The sequence below is a fragment of the Corvus brachyrhynchos genome, unplaced genomic scaffold (assembly GCF_000691975.1).
Source record: "Corvus brachyrhynchos isolate BGI_N302 unplaced genomic scaffold, ASM69197v1 scaffold34, whole genome shotgun sequence".
Taxonomy (NCBI): Eukaryota; Metazoa; Chordata; class Aves; order Passeriformes; family Corvidae; genus Corvus; species Corvus brachyrhynchos.
Genome location: NW_008238126.1, coordinates 413,622 through 435,586, shown reverse-complemented (window position 1 = coordinate 435,586; position 21,965 = coordinate 413,622). Strand labels below are relative to the sequence as shown.

At 38.9% G+C, this 21,965-nt stretch overlaps 1 protein-coding gene across 1 annotated transcript in view; it reads left to right on the top strand.

Annotated features, from left to right (window-relative positions):
* Positions 1–21,965, top strand: part of KDM6A (lysine demethylase 6A) — a 116,064-nt gene that overhangs the window by 27,887 nt on the left and 66,212 nt on the right. The window contains 2 exon segments of the mRNA XM_008633010.2: positions 11,133–11,191; positions 19,284–19,404. Of these exon segments, the coding sequence (XP_008631232.1) occupies positions 19,366–19,404 (39 nt within the window). The 5' untranslated portion in view covers positions 11,133–11,191; positions 19,284–19,365.

The following is a 21,965-nucleotide window of genomic DNA, read 5'->3' as shown; positions in this document are numbered from 1 at the left end:
CCCCATCCAGTCTGCTCCCCCAGCTGCCTGTCATGTGGGCCTGCTGCCTTGGCTCTTGTATCCCATTTTAAGTATTTGTACATTCTAACAAATAAAACAGCAAATCACCAATTAGAACACCAATTAGCCATCACTACTTAACCAACTACAGTCTTAATTGGACAGTCATTTTCAGTAATAATTGATTGATCCCTAACTAGCAAGCATTAATCAATGATCTTGCATTTCAGTACTTGAAACAAACCTTTAAAAAATTGACACATTCTTGTTTAAATTTTTGATACATTTGTAAGAATACATAAAATACGTACCCAAAAATATGCTATCGGATAACACTTTCATTTTTAAGATGTTCCTGATTAATGTAAAAATAAAGTCAAAATCAAAACAGCTAGGGAGTTTTTTTTCTGAAGCTGATACTCGGAATTTTTGTTCCAAATGTGGGATTTTGTTCAGTTTGCAGTTTACAGAACAAACTGTTTTTATGCTGGAGCTAATGAAGCCTGGGCAATGACGAGCTGGTGTCTGTTGTCCTTTCACACCTCCTGTCCTTCCTTCTCCCACTTAAGCACACACAAACTGAAATTCCTCTGGTTTTCCTAGTGAAGCATCCTGAATGACATCTTGTTTCCTACGGCATCTCTGAGCAGGAAAAGCACATGCTTGATTTAAAGCTGTGCTAATGGACTAAGTGTCTCTTCCCAAAGAGGAGAGAGTAATTTAGCTCTGTGTGCTTTCTGAAAGTAGGCCTTGGTTTGGGGGCTCTTTTTCCTATCCAACAGTCATTTTCAGTGACATTCCTCCAGTTTTTCATCTTTGAGAAGTCTTGGTTTCTCTAAAACTCATTTGAAGGCAGCTAACAGGTTCAAGAGTTACTCAGCTGGAAAGAACAACATAAAAGCAGCAACAGCAATCCTAGGGGACTTGGTTAAAAATTAACCTTTGAATTTTTCCATTAAGCAGAGTTCCAGATTCAGCTGGGTTTTGTTACTGCCCAGCACAATGTAGCTTAAGATTCGAGGGGAACAACGATAAAGGGTTTTGTCATTTAATTTTATGTGATTATTTTCCTTTGGTTTTTGCTGGTCTGTTTGTGTGTATTTGAATCTCTTTATAGTCATTCATGCCTTAGTATATTCAGCTTGTCCACTCCCATTTTCTATGGAGTGCGTGAGGAAGAGCAGCTGTGTAATTAATGATAGCAAGGCATTTTTCCAGCACTAGTGATTCTCCAGCAGTGAGAAACTGACAGGGAAATAATGGGGCTACTTGTCAACTCAGTGGGATTCCTATTCTTGCTGGAACAGGTTGGAAAAATGGTGAATCAAGGACAGAAAATTCCATACTAGTAGTTCTACTTTGTAAAATGTTTTGAAGGTGATGGATATAAATGATGATGATCACTTGCCATATGAAGGAGAATAAAACATTTCAATAAACTGTCCAGATGCCATAATCCAAAAGAGATGTTTCAGTAATGTTTGTGTGTACATGTGAAGCAGCATTAATTTCTGTACTTCGTAAACATTAGTGAGGAGATCTAATAGCTTTTGTGAGTTCACTATATCTACATGGGAAAGAGGAAAGGTAAATCCTTTAGTAAGTATGAAATAAGAGCAGTACTCATCAAAGAAAAGCAGAGGTTTAGAAGACCTGCTCAGTATTTAATTTGCTTGTGCTGATCAGTATTTGGGCCCCACCTCAAGCGTATTGGCAAAATAAGGAAGTGCCTACAGCACACCATGGTGAGGGAATCTCTTTTTCTGTCTATGTGATAACGTTTGTTTTCAAGAACAGTTCATCCTGACTTGAAGGAAGTTGGGTAAAAAGGAGAAGAATCATGCATGGATAACTAGGATGCTCCTGACAAAACTCAGGCATAAAAAGGAAACATACAGAAGAAACAGGCAGGAGCAAGGATCGGTGACTCTGGAGGAATACCGAGATACCATCCCAGCATCCAGGGATCACATAAGGAAAGGCAAAGCCCACATGGAGTTGAATTTGGTGAGGGATGTGAAGGGCAATAAGAAAGTTTCTGCAAGTGTATCAGCAGCAAAAGGAAGATGAAAGAATATGTAAGTCTGCTGCTAAATAAGGCAAATTACAAAGGATATGGAAAACACTGAGATACTTAGTATTAGCCTTCTTCACCTTTACTGGTAGGACTCACCTTCAGGATTCCAATGCCCTTGAGACCAGTTGGCAAGTCTGGACCCAGGAAGACTTGCTCTCGATAGACGAGGATCAAGTTTGGGAACATTTAAACAAACAAATACATACAAGTCCATGGGACCTGATGGGATACAGCAGTGAGTGCTGAGGGAGCTCATCTCTGTCACTGTGAGGCCACTCTTAATTATCCTAGAAAGGTCATGGTCAGGGGGAAGGTTCCTGAGGCCTGGAAGAAAGCAAATGTCACTCCTGCTCTTAAGAATGACAAGAAGGAGGATCCAGGGAGCTACCGGCCGGTCAGCTTCACCCCCATCCTTGCAAAGGTGATAGAGCAAATTATCCTGGAAACTGTTTCCAGCACATTCAGGGCAGGCAAGTCACTGGAAGTAATCACCACGAATTAATGAAGGAGAAATAATGCTTGATGAACCTCATAGCTGTTTGCAACACAATGAGTAACTTGGTGGAGGGGATGAGAGCCACAGATACTGTTTGTATTTACTCTAGGAAGGCTTTCCACACTGTCTCCCATGATATGCTCACAGACATACTGATGAAATACAGACTAGATAAGTGGTCAGTGTGGTAGGTGGAAAACTGGCTCACCCGGGCTCAGAGGATTGTGATCATCAACTGTCATGGTCAAATCCCAGATGGCAACTTTAGTACCACGCAGCCACTTGCTTACTATCTCCTTTCCCCTGGTGGAAACGGAAGAGGAATCAGGGGGAAAAAACAAAGGGTAAAACCATTTGGGCTGAGAGAAGAACAGTTTATTTAAAGTGAAACGAATTAAAACACCGTAATACGAATGGTAATATTAACAATAATAATGATTTTAACAAAAAGGAGAGGGAGAAAGCAAAAACCCAAGATACTCAAGCACTGAACAATACAATTGCTCACCACCCACTGAGTGGTCTCTGACTGGCCCCTCCTGGCAACTCCTCTGTGTTTATATACTGGACATGACTTTGTATGGTATGGGATATCTCTTTGCCCAGTTTGTATCAGCTGTCCCAAGCCTTCTTCTTCCTTGCGACACTGAAAAGTCTTGACTTAGGGCAAACATCACTCAGTAACAACTAAAACAGCTGTGTGTTTACATTATTCCCATCCTAAATCCAAAGCACAACACTATGCCAGCTACTAAGAAGAAAATGAACTGTATTCCAGCCAAAACCCAGGACATATCACAAAGTCCAGCTGGAGGCCAGCTATTAGTGGTTTACCCAATGGGTTGAGAGTGGGGCCAGTGCTCTTTAGCACCTTGGGTTAATGACCTGTGTTGCGGGGTAGAGTGCACCTTCAGCAGGGCTACAGAGAGTAGCAAACTGGGAAGAGATGACACAGTTGTGCTGCTGTCCAGAGGGAGCCAAACAGCCCCCAGGAGCCTCATGGTGTTCCACGGAGGCCAAGTCCTTTATCTCTGGAGGAGCAGCCCAGTGCACCAGCACGGCCTTGAGGCTGGAAAGCCGCTTTGCAGGAAAGGCCCTGGGGCTCCTGGTGCATGAGCTGGCAATGAGCCAGCAAAGGCAGCCAGTGGCATCCTGGGCTGCATAAGGCAGAGCATGGCCACCAAGCTGAGGGGTGATCCTTCCTCTCTACTGAGCCTTGGTGTGATGCATGTGCAGTTCTGGGTCTAGTGCTGGGCTCCTGAGTAGAGTACTGGGGAGATAGTGGAGCAAGTCCAGTGAAGGGTCGTGGGGCTGTTTAAGGGCATGGAACCTCTCTCATACAAGGAGTGGAGGGCTGAGAGAGTTGGGGTTCTTCAGCCTGGAGAAGAGAAGGCTCAGGAGTGTCTTGTCCAGTTTTACAAATAAATAGAGCCGGAGTCTTCTAGGTGGTGCCTAGTGAAAGAAGGAAAAGCAGCAGGCACAAATAGAAAACACAAAATTCCTTTTAAACACATGAAAATGTATTTATTTATTTCATTGTGATGGTGATGGGACAGTGGAGAAGGTTGCCCAGAAGGTTTGTGGGGCCTGTATCCTTGGAGGCAGTCAACCCAACAGGACTTCATCCTTGGAATGCTCTAGTCGTCCCTTCCTTCAGCAGAGAGTTGGGCTAGGTGATCTCTGAAAAGATTGTCTGTTTCTGTGCAAACGTTGGACAAATTGGTTTAGTTAAAAAGCATCCGGTCTCAAGTATGGCTTTCTCTTTGGAGTCATGAGGGTGTTTTTTCGTGAAGTCATGTATCATACAAAATAAATTAGAAGCTTTGTGATTGTTAACAGCATTCAGGGAATCTGTAGGGAGAGTATTAAATTTGGTTAGATGAATCATCTCTATGAAATGTCTGTCAAGGTAAATTTAATCTTTTGTGTGTTGCACAACACCTTTGCTCACTTGATTAATTTCAGAAAAATGCTGTTTCCTGTTAAAATACTTAAATTATTGAGAATATTTGTATCAAGTGAAAAATGAAGATGTTTACATCAAGTGAAATTTTATAAGTTTCAGTGGAAAGATGCCCTTAGCAATGATCACAGTTTAGACATTTGCTTGACATTTATGTGACAAACTTGAAGGTACACTAGTTGTTCAGAAGTCCCTTTTGCCAAGGGACCTAGGTTTATTTATGGATAAAGAAATACCTGGTTTGCAAAACTGCGTAGATTCTATCATTAGTGAAGAGGATTTGAGTTATTTAATGTTGTGTTTTGTCAGTTTGTCTTTCACAGGACAGCACTCCCTTCAAACTAGTTGTGGCACAGTGTATTATTCAGGAGGGTTTGCAATAATTAATGTCTGTTGAATTAATTGCGGTCTGTGGGTTTCAATAATTTTCCAGTAGTCTTGTCTTGATGTACTTGTCCTTCCCTGTGTGTCAAGAAGCTTTTTTCTACAGACAGTGCTGGAAAGCCACTTGGAGGACAACAAGGCTCCCACTTCAGCTTGTTCGCGTGTGTTTTGCCATGTGTGTTACAGTCTATGGGTAAAAATGTGGGGATAGAAGTGTTTTGGTGGAGCAGCCATACTCCAGAGAAGTTGAAAGAGTAGTTTTCATTCAGAGGAGAATTAGAGGGAATGTGGAAATGCAGCACTGCTGGGCAATTGCAAAGGGTATGGACAAATGTCATGTCTTTCCTAAAGAGGAGATGAGTAGGATGGCCAAGACAGTATAGTAATTTCAGAGACAGATACCACTTAGAAGGAAAAAAAAAAACAAACCACAATTTGTAGATGGTGTGGAATTTTTGTTTACTTGATTTTTGGTTTTATTTCTGCTTAACTTCTAGTAAGAATTTTTCTGTGATATGAAAAAAAGGGTAGTTTTTATGAATTAAGAAAGATAGTTTTCTTCTGGAAGTAGTAGGTGTATTTTGGCAATATTTACTCTCTGAAAAGATCTTCTTAACGAAAATGAGGAATTACTTTGTAGCTATTTACCAAGATATTACATATGACAGAATATATTTGTCACAGGAATAATGATTTTTATATATTAATTGCTTTCACTTGGCTACTGGGATGCAGACACCCACCCAGTAACAAATTTGGGACTGTTGTGATTCTTGCTCAAGAAGTAGAGTCGTGCAAGCATGTTAGAGATAGCTGTATTTAAAAATCCTGTATCTAATCTAATCCAGTCTTAACGATCTTCCAGGTACTATAAAGTTTCATGAAGACCTTGAAGAGAACAAAACTAATGATACTAGTTTGCAGTACACACAGGGATCTTACTATTTTTGGAATGTACAGCACATGCAGATAGGTAGCTCTCTTTTTCATGTTTATACAAATCTAAACAAATTTTATTTGAACCCTCCACTCTTTCTCCTGAGCACATAAAATCCTTGTGCTAGAGCCTGTCAGCTCCCAAAGGCCTGGAGCTGTTTATTCACGGGAGCCCAAGCGGAATTTTTTTATGTGGTGCAAACTCTCCAGGGAGCTGTTACTATGCATTGAGTAGTGTCAGGAGGAAGAATTAGGCACCATAGTGTCAAAACTTTGTATTCTTTTTTTCTTTTTTAAATTTCAGTAAAGAAAGAAACATATTCACACATTTGAATACAAAAGCTGTTCTTTTGCTTTGAACAGGTGGCCAAGAGACCCTGTGACCACAGGATGTGACACAAACTGTAAAACCTTATTTTCCTGGTTAGGCTTTCTGAGGAGCAGTGGCCACCTGTCCACGTGTGTCTTGTGCAGCCTGATGTGATGTGGGCTGGGCTCTGGGTTCCACTGGCACTTGGGCAGCTCAGGAAGGGGCAGTCAGACCCTGCTGGAGGCAATCTAAATACGTCATCAAAGACTTTGTGATTCCTGTCAGTAGTAAGAAAGTGTAAAGCAGTCGCTGGTCTCTCATAAGGGTGCTGAACTTCACCTTTTTTCCGTAGTTTTTGTTCAGACTTCCACTAACTAACTACATGGGAACTTTTTCTTCTCCTGTTTTGGTTATTTTATAGTATGGTGGGATACACTCTGATTTCTGCCTAAATATTATCATCTTTCTAATCAACTGAAAGGTGTATTTTTCCTGCATGAAGAAGGCTGGCCAGAGGCTGTGATGTTATCTCATGTTTATCCACCTTGTACCGACCCATAGATGTTGTTTTCTCTCAAGTGAAATGTTTATATGTGACTTTGGAGGTTTCAGTAATGTTTGAGAAGTCATTGGAGGTTTGATAAGCATTTTGATGGGAGCAGCATAGGCTTAAAGAGCTTTTACTTGTGTTCCAGTCTTTTCCTTGTGCTAATGGTGTTGTTCATGGGGGTTCACAAGTGAACTTGCCTGGGAAACTGATCCAGTTAAAAAATCCTTTTTACCTAGATACTAATAGTTCAGAGCACTTCTGGCATCCAGCTGGCTGTAGTAGTCTAAAAATGATTGTGTCAGCACAAATGAGAGAGGCAGTTCTAGGGAATGTTTATGAATTAGCAATGCTGGGAAACTATGTTCCTTTTTCAGTTTTAAATTGCGAGGACCTGGTTGGAAGCTGCCCTGAGATTGCTTTGAGTTTTTAATGTCTTTTTCTACTCTCTGACTCTCTGGAAGTGCCCATTGAACTGATTTTCATTTGCAAGCATAACATCTGAGTTAATTCCTGTGTTTATGAAACACCAATTTGGAGTCTGTAACGGGCTCTCAACTGTGTGTGGCAGATAAGCGCGTTACTGGTGAAAAACATCTGGACCCAGATGTGGCAGCCAGACGTCTGTAGAGCGAGTCCAAGATGGCTATTTGTGATCTGAATGTGGGAGTGGCCACTTGCTAGCCAGGACAGGTGCATTTTTCTGCCCCTGTGTTTGTAGGTGGGCTGGGCTGATGTATTTCTGTGGGACCTGCTGGCTGCACCCTTGAAAGGTGGAGAAAAAGGCTTGATGTGGATGTGGCCTGAAATGCCTGGAGAACAGAACACATGGAACGTTGGGGATCTGTTTCCACCTGCTGCTTCAAAGAGCCTATAAACCAGTTATTTGAATAGAAGACCTGTGAGATGGGTGGAGTCTTTCTCATTGGTTAATTTTTTTTCCTTGATTGCTTAAAACAAACAAGACCAGAAAGTCTTCATTGTGCTTATTCATACCAGTTACATAAAAAGATACACACAAATACATTTTTGCCTTCTGAGTTACCTGTTCACAAAATGTGTATACCACACTCGTTTAGAAAATAGAATTGAAATGTTGCTCAGCATTAAATAGTGCGTGTAAGTAGCAGAATGCACAATATCAACTTGACAATTTCCTTAAATTGCGTAAGCGTGGAAAATGGAAAGAAGTATTTGAGCCATCTAGTGGTTGGTATGAAACATTTTAACATTTTTTTGGTAGTTCAAAGAAAATGTAAATGATGCCAGCTTGGAAATAGCATTCTAGTTTATCTGCTATTTGGTAGCATGGCTGTAGAACAAAAAAAACCCAAGCATTCAGCTTCAAATTTGAGGCACAGTCTGTTTGGGTTTGTATCTTTTTTTCACTCAAGATTTTAGTGAAAAGAGGTATCTGGTAACAAAAAAAATTAAATTAGAAGTTAGTAGCCAGAGAATACTTTTTGCTAGCATGAGATTTTCATAAATTTTGAGGGTTGTTAGAAAGTTCAAGGAAAGGACTGTACTAAGATAATTTTGTTTTCTGCTTCTCACTGAAAAATGTTTAGAGGGAAAAAATAGGCCTTAAATTCTACCTCAACAGCTATTTATAGCAGGGACTAAATCACAGGAGTAATCTTTACTGGAACACATGGAATGGATATTCTTTGAGAAACTTGTCAGAACTAATAGAGGAAACGGAAAACTGATTTCTTAAGATGGATTGTGTTCCTAGTAAATAGAATCACAGAATCTTATGATTTATAAGAAGGCATTTTGTAGATGAAGATTTGTGTAATGATCACACTTGGTCCTGATCTGCATTAAGCTGTGGTAACATTTCATATTGGCTATTGCCAGTAGGAACTTTGACTGCATGTTGAACTTGATGGTATTCTGCAAAAGCAATGAACTTTATGTGTATGTTGCCTTGAATTATTTGTGGGAGAGTACAGCCATACATTGGGACACTGTGATCTCTTCCAGTCCTTGTGAAACTCCCGTCCGTGTTCAAATGCAGTTTAAAAGATATGTTTTAATATTAGTTTATTAGATTGGTTTTAAGATTATCAACAGGCAGTAATAATGGTGATATGTATGGTTAGAGCTATAGCATTTCAGAACAGGTAAATTCATGATTCATACTGACAATTCAGAATTTGCACCTTTACATTTGAAGTGAAGTATTACTGGTACAAATACTAAATCTTGCCCTGTTTTTTATTGAGAAGAGAGCAGCAGTTTAAGATGTTTTTAAGGTCAGTCTCAAAAGACTTAAGGCCAAAGGAGAATGAGGAAAAAAAATGGTAAAACCAGTCACAGAACAAAGGACAGAACAGTAATGGTTTATTTGTAGTGCTGTGAGTACCATCTGAAAGCTTTATGTGAACTTGATAAATAAATTACATTTTGACAAATAGCTTGCATCTTGGTTCTGTTGTGCCTTGAAAGTTGGTTATTGTTAACCCTTAGCATCAAAATATCAGGGAGATTTTTCTGAACCTCTTAACTTTCTTGGACTGTGAATTCTAATAGTTTCATAAGAGGAAGTAAAATTCTTTGCAAATTGAAGAGTTTTTAGTTGTCTGGCATATTTCTGTTTGAATTTTGCAGTGTGGCGATGAAGGATTTTTGTGATCACTGTTAATCTCAATCTCTACAATGATCAAAACTTGATTGAGATTCAGAATATCAGAGGGGGACACTAGACAGTTTTGTTAAATTCTGTCTTACAGATGAGCTGACCTGAAGACAGTGAAGGCTACTGGCATGCTGTATTTTGTAGGCTTCCATGTTGCAGACATGAAAATCTGTCTTACTTCTTCATTTAAAATGACTTTCCAGTCAGGGCATTACGTGTGCTCCACTTTTGAGCTTGCCTTCTTCCTGGTCTCTTGCTGCCAGAGCATACTTGGAACGTGGAAACAAGATGGAGTAGGGAATTGGAGATCTTTTGTCTTTATGATGTCGGTGTTGGGCTTTTGTTCAATTAAACAGGAATGTGGGTTTCTGGTAGTATTAAAGTGACCTCTTCTATTGTTTATGCACTTCCCTCTCCACTCCTCCTCTTAACATCTTCCAGTGTTCTGATTGCTGTAGTATCTGGTCAAACCACAGCATTTTCCTGGAAGCTGTCCGTTGCTGAAGCTATGATCCAGCTGCCTTCATGAAGGAATCTTTGACATTTCCCTGGTCTTAATTTGCATTTAGAAGAGGCAAATGAGGGATAATGAAATTGTCATATTGGATTCTGTTTCTGATGAATGCTGCTCTTTGAATTGTCTTCTGGTTACCAGTTATTTTGTAGGAGAAACTTTGTTATAACTTTTATATTTGACTTGGATTGAGGTCATAATTAGGATTCCTTTTGTGGAACTCCTTAGAAATTTGACTTGTTAAGAACTGCATGCAAGTGGCAGAGAGATTATCTTGAAGTGCAGTCTGCAGCAGTTGAAATTCCAGCTCTTATCCATGTGTCAGAGCTTTGGGATATGTATACCTGGTCTCTCAGAATAAGAATTATATATGAGAAAAGCCTAAAAATATGTCTTAGGCAGCATGTACAATGTCTCCTGTAAATAATGGAATAGTTCTGCTCAATAAAAAACAAATGTGCTATGGCATAACTTTGCAAAAGAAAAAGCAATTTGTTTATTTTTTCTAATTTAGGATATATTTAATAATTATTTGTGGAACTGGATAGTTAAACATTGATTAAATATTGTTAATGATTTCACTTTAGAAGTAAATCATGGTTTATGTGAAAAGAAGATTGAGGGAAAATGGGTTTCCAGGAAGGAAATGGTTTTTCTTGTTTTGGTTTAGTTTTTCCCTTCTGCAGATAGGGGGATAGGAGATAGAAATTGGATTAATGATGAAGAAATATGATTGTCATAGGTTTGAAGTTCATGGTCTGTATTTTTTGGTATTCAGAAAAATGAAATCTCCTTAAGCATATTTTCAGATTCATTTAATTAATGTTCTACATTAGACACTGAAATTAGAGTGTGTAGCTTTGTTTTCTTTTATGTGAGTATAAATTACTGTGACTATGAAATGGTGCTTGGTCATAAATTATTTTTTTCATGATATTAAATTACCAAAGATTTCTACTTCATCATTTCCTTCCCTGCTGTTGTACAAGTAGAACAGAGTACATTGGTTTCTCTGATGTAAAAGTACTTAAATATTGTTGTTACTCTCCAAAATAGCCCCTTTTTTTTTTGTGACCATGGAGAACCACTTTTTTTTTTTTTTTAAGTGTCTGTGTATCTTTTCATTCCTTCTTTTTGCCTCTTCCTACTCAAGGCGAGTGTTAAATACATTTATCTTATAATGGAAATACAATGTCAAAGGATGGATAAAATATTGGAAACTCACTCTTATCTGGGTTTTAAACATTGTTTCTTTCCTTTACAGAATGCTGCCTTTTTATATGGCCTTGGTTTGGTCTACTTCCATTACAATGCCTTTCAATGGTAAGTTGGAATAAGCTGACAGTGTCAGTATTGTGTGCTGTCCCATCAAAGTGTGATTATTTCACCCTCAGTTCAGTGTGAATGTACAGTAGTTCAGTATTGATTTTATTACAGATAGGATGTTTGTAGGTGTTACTGTCCTGAATCACTGTCTGCTTACTGTAACACACTTGGGGCAGCCACAGCAGTGCCTCGAAAAGGAAGGCACTTCCAGGAGAAGAATTTGAGCTCCCTGTAATACAATTCAGCAGTGGGGATGGAGCAGAAGGACTCAACAGGCTTTTGGGAATTGTTGTTATTGATAACCTGTGGCCTGGGTTTGTTGGGAAGCCTGTTTACAGAAACCCTGCTTGGAAAAGAGGTGGCAAAATGGGCTTGTTTACATTTTGCTTGGTAGGCAGAAATTTTGACAGAGCTGCATCAGGTGTGGGGTTTGGATGTGAGAAGCAATAGGCTCTCATGGAATCGGGGTGTTTAAATCTGGTGTAAAAACTCAGGGTTAAAACAGTTGTAATTTGTGTCAGGGCTTACGGGATGTAGCAGGGCTTCTGCTGGGTGTGGTGGGGGTTGGTTTTCAGTTGGGGTTTTGGTTTGGCTTTATCAGTGGTGAGAGTGGTAAATGGAATGGACTCAGTCACTGGGGTCCTGTTGAAAGGTCCTCAGACTTTCATTGGTGTTTATTCCTATGGAGATAATTTATGGGGAAGAAGTCAGAAAGCTGCAGTGTTTAGGTCAGTGCTTTTTCCACTCAGTGTGGACTGTTAGCACAGTAAGTGTGACTTTACTACTTGATTGATTACTAAAAAGTTCCCTTGTGTTACTGAACTAATCCTGACAGCAGTTACGGATGCAGTGAGGGACCACCGACTGAAGGTTGGGAACAATGGAGCAGGATTTCTCCCCCCACCTCTCCTTAAATTGTTTCTGTGTATCTGTAAGGCAAAAGATTTATGTTTTCCTCAGGATAATGTACATAAACTTTTATTCTTCAGATTAAAATAAGTTGGTTAAATCATGAACTCAAAACATGGATTATTTTATCTTGCAGCTTACTGCTTGCTTTATTGATAGCGGTGAAATGAATGCCATGTGCTATACAATTATATTGCATTCTAATTAGCAAGAAAAGAATAGAAAAGTTTTCAGAAATCCTGAGAATCCACTGTTTCTTAAGATTGTGATGAGTCTTCGTTGAATTTTACCAAGTTTCAGAACATTCTAGTTGTTACGCAATCTTGTCTTCATCCTTCAGCATTCAAAAGTATTTTGTGCACCATTTCTTACAAGCTGTATCTTGTTATAGTTTGCACTGTGAAAATGGTAGATAAACTGTAAGATAAATAAGACAAAGCAGTTAGATTTAGAGTAATTAATTTTTGAAAAGCCACCTGTTCAACATAAATTTTTGCCATCAGCAGATCATGCTATTTAGTATTAATAAATTAGGGCTTTGAATTAATTCAGATTTTTCTTCACTTGTTGACAACATGAGTGTAAGCTGATGCCCTAACTTACAGAACTGCACACAGAGCTTATGTTAAGGTTGAGTAGAATAATTGTATTTTCCATTTCATTCATGCAACAAAGTTATGTATAGTGTGGTGCTAAGGACATTGTGTATCATTAAAGTATTGCATACAGTTTTTAAAGGACAAAAATCTAATGTAGGTAAAAACTTACTTGTTAGCAATTCTGAATTTTAATCACTTTGAGTGCCTTTCTTCCCCCTTTTCTGTGATTTCTTGGGTAAAAGAGCAGAGGGATGTGGGTTGTTGGTGTTTAGGTGTGACAAGATCACAATCAACTTTGAGATTATAGCCAGCCATTTACAATAGGTGTTCTTCTTTGAAGACTTTAATCCTCCACAGAGCTCTAGCAGATTGCCAGGAGAATCCTCTTTCAGAGTGAAATGCTAATCTGTCTTCCTGCTGCATTTATTCCATCTGTTTATGGTCATAGGGGACACAGATCTTTATATTTCTAGCAGGCAGAGGAGACCTCAAGACTTTTTAAGGTGGTTTAGTTACCCTGCTTCATCCATGAACTGAGTTTTTTTCCAACACCACCATTTTAGATATTCAGAGATTTTAACAAGAGGGAAGTACATAGTCCTTCTAGAAGGAAGGGGTAAGAAGTGCTTGAGTTTTTTTCACGTCTCATATAAACAGGGATAATAAAAAAGGCAAGTGGGAATGAGATCAGCTTTAGAATTCTTGTTCATATACTTTACACTATTTTTAAAGTTTTCCAGCTTTCATGAAAAGATGTGTTGGATTGGCTCCAAGACACATAATGCAGCTCACTGTAATTTAATATTGTACACATTTTTATATACTAGAACAGCATTGCAGCATTATTTTAAGTACAAATCTTAGCTGTTACATTATTTTATGTTGGGGATTTTGTTTTACTGTTCATGTAAGAATTAAAAGTCCTCAACATATATACAAGTGTTGCAATAGTGTTGTCAGACCAAACCTATTTCACACAATTATTATAGTAAGGTGTGCCATAAGGGATCACCTCCATAAGTTGAGTCGAGCACAGTAAAACAGATCTTATGGATTTGAAATTTTGATACTCCCTTCTTTTACACCATTTGTCATGAAGCAGTAACTGGTTGGTTCATTTTCACTGTTGTTTCCCTGTTTCTGAGTTAGAGTAGAAAACCAGTAGAATGAGATATTCACATAACTTGAGTAATTTCATGCCCTCTGTAGTTGTCTCTTAGATTGTACATTAAAGAATTTCAGTAGTTAATCCAAGGCTACCCTTCATTGCTGTGCAATACCTGCACCCAGCTGTAGTGGCTTGGATACCAGATTTTCTCTTCACTTCAGTGAGGATTCTGAGCCTGACTGGTTTATCATCTGGTGATTCCACTGACTTCCATCAAGATGAAAAGATGGAGCCCAGGCTCTGACATTGTGTCCTGAACACCCTGTGGATCCCAGTGTACCAACTGTGGTGCTCCAAGGCCAGCCTGCAGCGTTTGCAGTGGTGTTGCAAATTGCTGGACAGCGTCAGTGAGAAAGCCACTGGGTTCCTCAGAAACACCTGACAGGAGACAGAGGTCACTCACCTCTCTTGCTCCATTTGGGCTCTTTGCCCTGAGGCTACTCAGTCTAGGGATTCCTTACCAGCTGTAGAAGTTGAGTGTTCCAGAAAACTCAATCCTTTAGCATTGACCCTGAAAAAAGCCAAAGACCTTCAAGAGATGATCCAGACTCTTTTCCTCACCTCCATCATGAGTAAAGACTGCCTGGGGAAAATCCATCATCCCTGAGTGGAACTCCCTGACCCTTCTACTCCCTGATCCTTCTCAAAGCAGAAGCACTGTCATCATCTGTTCAACCTCTAGTTATAAAGATATCTAGAACCACCATCTCTGCTTCTGACTGGGTTGCTCCACACAAAAAGTCAAGTGTGTAGTGGGATGTGTAGGAATGAACACTGCCAAGTGGAGACCTCTAAGAATTTAAACACACAGTCTGTAGATACTGCTTTGTCAAATATTTCTCAGGTTTCCAGTGGCTGGGTCTATATATATGTATTTTTCAGGTATATAAAATGGGAATGTACATGTAGAGTACATGTGCTCCTAGTAATTAACCAGTAATGAAGTGGGCAGTTAACTTTCTTTTTGTCATCATATCTTGCTGTGATTGTGCAGCAAACTAGTCTTGGACTGATGAAAACTCTGCTAATGCTAGGAAAAAAAACTACTCCCAGCTGCTGTTCTAGAGAAATGTTTAAAGACTTTGCTGCTCAAAATATTTTGCCATTCAACTGTTGCAGTCCTGTGGACAGAAGAGTTGTAGCTAAAGACTCTAAAAGTGTTTCATAAACTACAGTGTCCTGACTACTGCTGTGTATGTACATTTTGTTTATGTTCAAACTGTGATTCTGAGTTTCACATAGAAATTTGTCCATCATAGCCTCACATCACTTTCAGAAGTGAGGCTGTGAAGTGATGTGAGGCTTAGAATAGGTGGTCAGAAAATTGAAAGAGGGTAAGAATAAGAAAAAGAAAGTTTCACTCCAGCTGCATCAGGTGACATATTAGAATAATGTTGGGTTCTTTCATTTTGTACAGTCATTCTGATTTTCATGGGTTTTGTTTGAAACGAACAAAAGTGATAACTTCTGAATAGTTAAATTGATGCTCTTTTATTACATTCTTTTGCCTAGTAAAAAGCTGATTTTATTCACAGTCTATTCAAGCAAAACCATCCAATAAAAGTCTTATGAGAATTCACTAAATGTTTAATATAATCATCTATTAATTATTATTCACCTGGTTTCTTCACTTTCATAATGGTAGGCATTGTTGTATAGATTAGTGGGTGGGACAATAGCTGCAGTATTGATTCTGGCAGTCTTGATTTGGAGATGTCATTTTTATTTTTCCTGAATTGCTGTAGCAGTGCTGTGTAAAATAAAAGTCCAGAGGTGCTCTTCATCCTCTGTAGTGCCTGTTTTCCAGTCCTGCTTTCCCATTTTGTTGAGAGTTAGAATAGCCTTTCCTGCCTGTTAAGAGAAATGCCCTCATTCTTGGAGAAGATCCTTATTTAATTTTAATAAATTCTAGTAGACTCAGCCAGAGTTCTGTCTCACCATGCAGGTGTCAGTATCATCAGAGAACAAAAGGAAAGTTGTCTCTTGCAGAATTCAGATGACTGTCATTTATTTCCACAGTGTGAGAGCTCCTGGCCTTTCATTTGATAATTTTTCCTTTGGACTGGTGTGTGTTTAGTCTGCTGAAGGAGTGAGATGAGAAGTTCTGTCTGTGCATGAGGGGCAGTTAATTAGTGGTGGAGACTCACAACTGACTTGGGGAAGGCTCTGTGCCATCATCCCTGAAGGAAGCTGTTGGACTCGTCCAGCTGTTGGGCTGTATCTGCACTTCTGGTTTTGGTCAAGCCATACAAGAGCTTTGAGGGAAAACATCTGGGTAATTTGGATGCCTTGGATCCTCTAGACCCACATCTTTCTGGGTGTAGGGTTGGACAGAGAACAAAAATGGAGTTAGAGATGTTTGAGAGTAAACTGAGATCTGTACAAGAGTCAAGTGACTCCTCCTGCTGTGTCTGGAAGGCCCAACTCTGAAATGGGTGTCAGTGCTGCTGCAGATGTTCTCCTGTTTGATAGTAAGGGAATGAGTCTGGACCTCTGGGCATGGCAGTGGAAAGCAGGCAGAGGATTTTGCTGTAGTCCATGTTCTTGGTGTGTCCTGTAATGTGAGCACGTTGCTATTTTATTTAAATGTTTCCTGCAGGCAAAATTACATCAATATTAATTCAGCTGTGATGTAAAATTGCTTGTCTGTCTGTAAGAGTTAATAAATAAATACCTTTTCAGAGCTTGAGTATTTTATTCTGTAAAAACTCTACTGAGTATTTAAATGAGGCTATAAGTTATTGAATTAGACATGAGTACCTACCAATGGTAAAAACTGTTCAAAATGGTGTTTCAGATCACTTCATTGGGGAAATTTTGATGATGCCCCTTATCTCAGTGGTGGAAGTAATTTCTATTTGTTATTAGTCATGCTTGTCATCCTGGAAGAACTACAAATTGTAAAACCAATATGGAATTATTAGAGTTAAGTAGAAGGTAAAATTTGATTTTTTACTTAGTTTAGTCTGCACAGAGATAAACCTTACACAAAGCTTGGAGGAGTTTCTGTGCTAAATGTGACACAGTCTTCCATGTTGTCCACTGATGATAATTTACTGGTTTTTAAGTGCTGTGCTCCTCTGAAAGACTGGGGTGGGCAACATTCTTGTTTTTTTGAATAAAAGACAGTATACATTCAAACTAAATTTCGAAACTGTCCTTGAAAGCTTTTTGTTATACTTGTGGCTTTGTTTAACTCCACTGCTCAACTGTGGCAATGAAAAACATTTCCAGTTCTGTAAGCAAGAGACTACAGAAGTATTTTTGTCACTCTCAGATTCTCTTAAGCTTTTTTAGAAATCCACTTTTTGATGATCTTTTCAATGGGGATGTGACATAGGGGAAATATGGAAATACTGTTTTCTGACCAAGGATAGCTAAATAAGAACATTAAGTTTACAGAGTGTCTGTTAGTGTGGTCACGCTCTGTGATGTGCTGTGGAACTGCTGTCTTTATTCCTGATTTTTGTCTTCTCTTTGATTGGAATCATAGACAGTGGTTTTCTCCTTTTTTGGGATATTGTCTTTAAACAAGATACGAGTAATGGATTTTCAATACCAGTGGCTAACATACCTAGTGTCCATTTTAGAGTTAAGACAAGAAATGCAAATACACAGTAATAGGATCTATCTTCTGGCATAGCAAAAGCCTAGCTTAAAATATGTGCTGATATTTAGTGGTCAGTCCAGTCTTTGGCTTTTCAGTTTGATCACTGTTTTTGTAGATGATGAAGATGAACATACTGTTATGAGACAGGGATCTTTGTTTGTTATGAATTCAGTGTGGATACAAGGTGTGTGACTTACCACCATCACCATAGGATTCCAGGGAAGTTTAGATGAGATGTGAGAGAGCTTAGCTCAGGTGCAGGTTTGTCCCTTCAGCGCTTCACTTGCTCATTTTCCATGTGTTGGCAGAAAAGTAGGGTACTGGGTAAGGCAAGCCTTTCTGAAGGATTGTAATAGAGGAAGCATCAGTTCCACAATAAAAATTTAATAATTTTTTTAAGCCTATCTGCTCTTAAGTTCTGTTTAAAGAAGTCAAATAATGCTTTAGGTACATACAGTTGTTGCATTGTCTAGAGGAAGTTCTGTGCCTTTGGTTTACTTTGCCCTTGATGAGACAAAAGCCTGTAAGAATTTTAGAGCAGAAGTTGTTTTGCTGAAGGATTCAAAAATGATAATTTATGTGTGTTGTGAGTAAAAGTCTGTGAAAAATATTTGTTGAATTTTGCACTGCATCTGCTAACCTTTTGTCCCTCTAAATAATACTGCACTTTTGAGAGTAGGAATTAAATCAATGTGCCTAAAAAGTGTAATTTTAAGCACTGTAGTTAATCCCTGTCCCACGTCCCTCTGCTGCTTGCTCCACAGCGGGTCCAGTTCTTGCTGGACTGCCCTGTCACCTGGCCACTTGGTGTCAACCTGTGGGGTTTCCTGGGACGGCAGATAGGACTGTGCTCCCTGGCCTAGGGGCTCAAATCTACCCTCAGTGAGGCTGGTTCTTCCTGTTGCTCTTGTTGTGTGACCAGTGGTATATGGGAAGGGATTTTGTCTCAATCTGTCACTGGATTTCAGGCAACAGTGACTCTTAGCTTCCTTCTTAATTCCTCTGTGACTTTAATTCTATTATCTTTTAGTTGCATTTCAGCTGACCTAGTTTTATGCAGTGGCCTGAGAGGCAAAACAGTCCTGTTTAGAGTCTTTTGTTTCTGCTCCAAGGTGGAGTTGTTAGATGGCATTTCTGTTTTGTCTGGTACAGTGCCATCATGAACAGGGACAAGTGAGAGAGGATTTGAAGGTAAGGAAATAGAATCAGAGCTGTCTTCACACATCATGGGAATATGAAAGAAAGTTGCTGCATGAGGAGATGGCAGGCTTTTATATCTCCATTTGGAAGTAATGGAGCAACTGGTATTATTTGAGTCCTTGCATGGCACTGGTGCTAGGAAAGGGAGTAGAAAGAGGAAAAAGGACCAAGTAGGTGCAGTGGGAGAAGACGTGTGTGATCTATCCAAGGCCTTCTGTTCTGCTGTTCTCGGGGGGTCTGCTCTGCTGGAATCGAAAGCAACCTGGCTGTTCTTAGTGAAGTTGCACTAATTTTGTAACTAATTTGTGAGTCATCTTTTCTGAAATATCAGATATGTTAGTGTACTTCATGCAGCAAATTAGTTTCTGTAAATTAATAGAAAAGATTAGACTTAGAAATACACCAGGATATCTGGAGTTCATAATTACCCAATCGTTGAAGAATCAAAAGCCATTCACCAAAAATGTTACGTGTAAACCATTATTTTAATATGTTCTTCTGTAACAGTGCTTTTTGATCCACTTTGTTAGCCATATAAAAAACATTGATTATAAAGTAATAGTTCAGTAAAAAATAATTTTTTAATCTGTGTTTTTCTTTCAGGGCAATTAAAGCATTTCAGGAGGCGCTTTATGTTGATCCCAGCTTTTGTCGAGCCAAGGAAATTCATTTGCGACTTGGGCTTATGTTCAAAGTGAACACAGACTATGAGTCTAGTTTAAAGGTAGGTTTAAGTCCTTTCAAATTGAATTAACATTCTTTACAAGTCATGTGTTGCATCTTAAAGCTGCAAGGAATGCATAAGCACAGAACAGTCACAGAACACCTGCTATAGAAATAGGAGTGCTTTAGTGTGAAGTGTCCTAGTCTAAACAGAATGAGGATAGGTTTGAGGTGTGTGAGATGCTACATTCCAGATCAAAAATTCGGTGTAGGGCTCTTGGTAAAATAATGAACTTTGGGAGAGACTGAGGTTGTACCTAAAGCTGAAGGGGGAAAAAAAAAAAACCAGCAGTTTGGATTATTTTATATTTTATTTTTATATTTCTGGTTTTTTCCCTCTAGCTTCCTTGTTGTAAACTGGAAGTTCTTGGAATTAGTAAACTAGAAAGTTTTTATGCAAAATAATGTCATTTTCTAACATAATTGTTACTTTTCTAGCAGTTAATTATTCATTCATGTCCTGGCTTGAGAGTCAGCTTCTAAGGCAACAGTTTCTGGCTAATCAGTTGGAAACGGTTCGTGGTAATACAGCACTTTGTTTCTTCTGTACTTCTTCATATTCCTTACTACTTAGATTCTTTTCTGGTCTCTGATTGTAATCTGTCATTTTATCTCCCTCCACTCAACACATTGGCCCATGTTTTTCCTCTTTCCATTTTCTACTTTACCCATATGTCCTTTCCTTCCTGGCCTCTAAATTTAGCTGTTATGTGTCTTGGAAAAAGGAAGTATTCTTTTAATGGTGTTGCGTGTGGTGGGAAACACACTTGCAGGACTGAGAATTTTGTAATTAAGTGTAATTTATAAGCACATTCCTGCATATTAATCTTTCCTAAAAATTACTGGAAATAATAAGTGTTTTGTTTTCAAGACTCTTACTGCTTCCTTTTCTTGGCAGATTGTTTTCTTGGGTTGTCAGAATCACATTGTTCAAGATGTGAAAGAGTAGAATGTTACTCTCAATTTTTCCTTTCAGCATTTGTGATAGAGGGAAGCAGTTCTCTCCCCAGGTTTCCCTTTTCATCCAGAGTCCAAGGTTTCACCTACAGAAACAGGTGGAGTTGGAAATCGTGTAAAGGAGTAGAAAAGATTCCATGCAATGAATGGTGAAAGAGAGCAAGGAGAGGTAGAGGTAGATCACTGTTGAGAAAGGGATTATGTGTGAGCTTGGGTGATCCTATTTCCTTGCAGTTTGGCACAGATTTGGTATTTCGTGGTATAAAAGAAGTGCTGAGTATGTTTTTGGTTTTATTTTTAAAGAAGTTGGGACAAAACAAGATAAAATTTACAAGGAGGTGGTCATCTTGTAATCAAGTAGTAGAAGAAACTCAGTGATCCTAAAGGTCTTTCCCAACCTAGTTGATTTTAATTTTATGATTTTAGTTCCTGATATAAATTGATCAAGAAATAGATAACATTTTTCTTCTGTGCCATAAAATATACAATTCTGTCAGTGAATCAGGTATTTAAATAAATAGTATGGTAACTCAGTCTAAATCATTTCTTGTGTTTGATGTTCACAACTTTGCAAAACAACTCAGTCACTATGAGGATTTTGAGTATACCAAACTTCAAGTTTTCAAAACACAAGCTACAAATGGGAAAAACACAGAAATAGTATTTTGAAAACAGAAAGAAATTAATCTTTTTTAATGCAAAGTTATCATGATTCCAGTGCTTTTATGTGGCATGTGGTTAAGTCACTTTAAGAAAACAAATGGCCACAACAAAAGCAGGTTACCCTGCAGCAGAGGGATGCTCTTCAAAGGATGGTGAAACAGGATCGGTGTCTGCATTAAAGATGGTTTCATGTTTTTCTTAAAGCAATATAACTGCAGGTTGTTCCTAGAAGTTTGTCTCCTTTTCCACCTTGCAGTCTTGATTACATCATTCAGCACTTTCAGCCACATTGAATTGAGTGATTTTTCATTTTTTTGCATTTCCCCATTTGCAGACTAGGGTGGATGAGAAATCTGAGCCAGCTGAGCTTGAGATTGCCCAGTTGGTACATCCAGTGCAAGGCTGATGGAATGGGAAGGAGGGGATAGAGCTGTCTTACCCCTCTGCTTCAAAATGTAATGAGAAACTGCTCTGGAATTACCAACTGAGATACCTGAAGCAGAGTTTCTGGTTTGCTTCCTTAGCTATGGAGGTTGCAATCCTTAGTAAAGAATAACAGGAACAAAAGAAAAGATCCAGTGGAACAATCCACTCGGTCTCAAGCACTTGAGCTTGTTTCCAGGTCAGTGTAGCTGTGGATTTAAGGTACAGTCCAAAGACACCTACTTTGTTTGAAAACAAAGTATTACTGATTGAAACTTACCAGTTTATACATAACAATGTGTCAACTGAGAAGACTAGAACAGAACTGTAGCTTCTTTAAAAGCCAATCTGACTGTGATTTTAAAAAAACCACATTGTAAACCAGAACTCTGAGTGACAGGAGTATTAGAGGCAAGTCAGAAAATGCTTCCTTAGCGAAGAGAACGAAGTGAAATGCTGGTGCACTGGTTATGCTCAAGCATGGGGAGAGTAAAATGGGGAAGGGATGTGAGGAAAGAG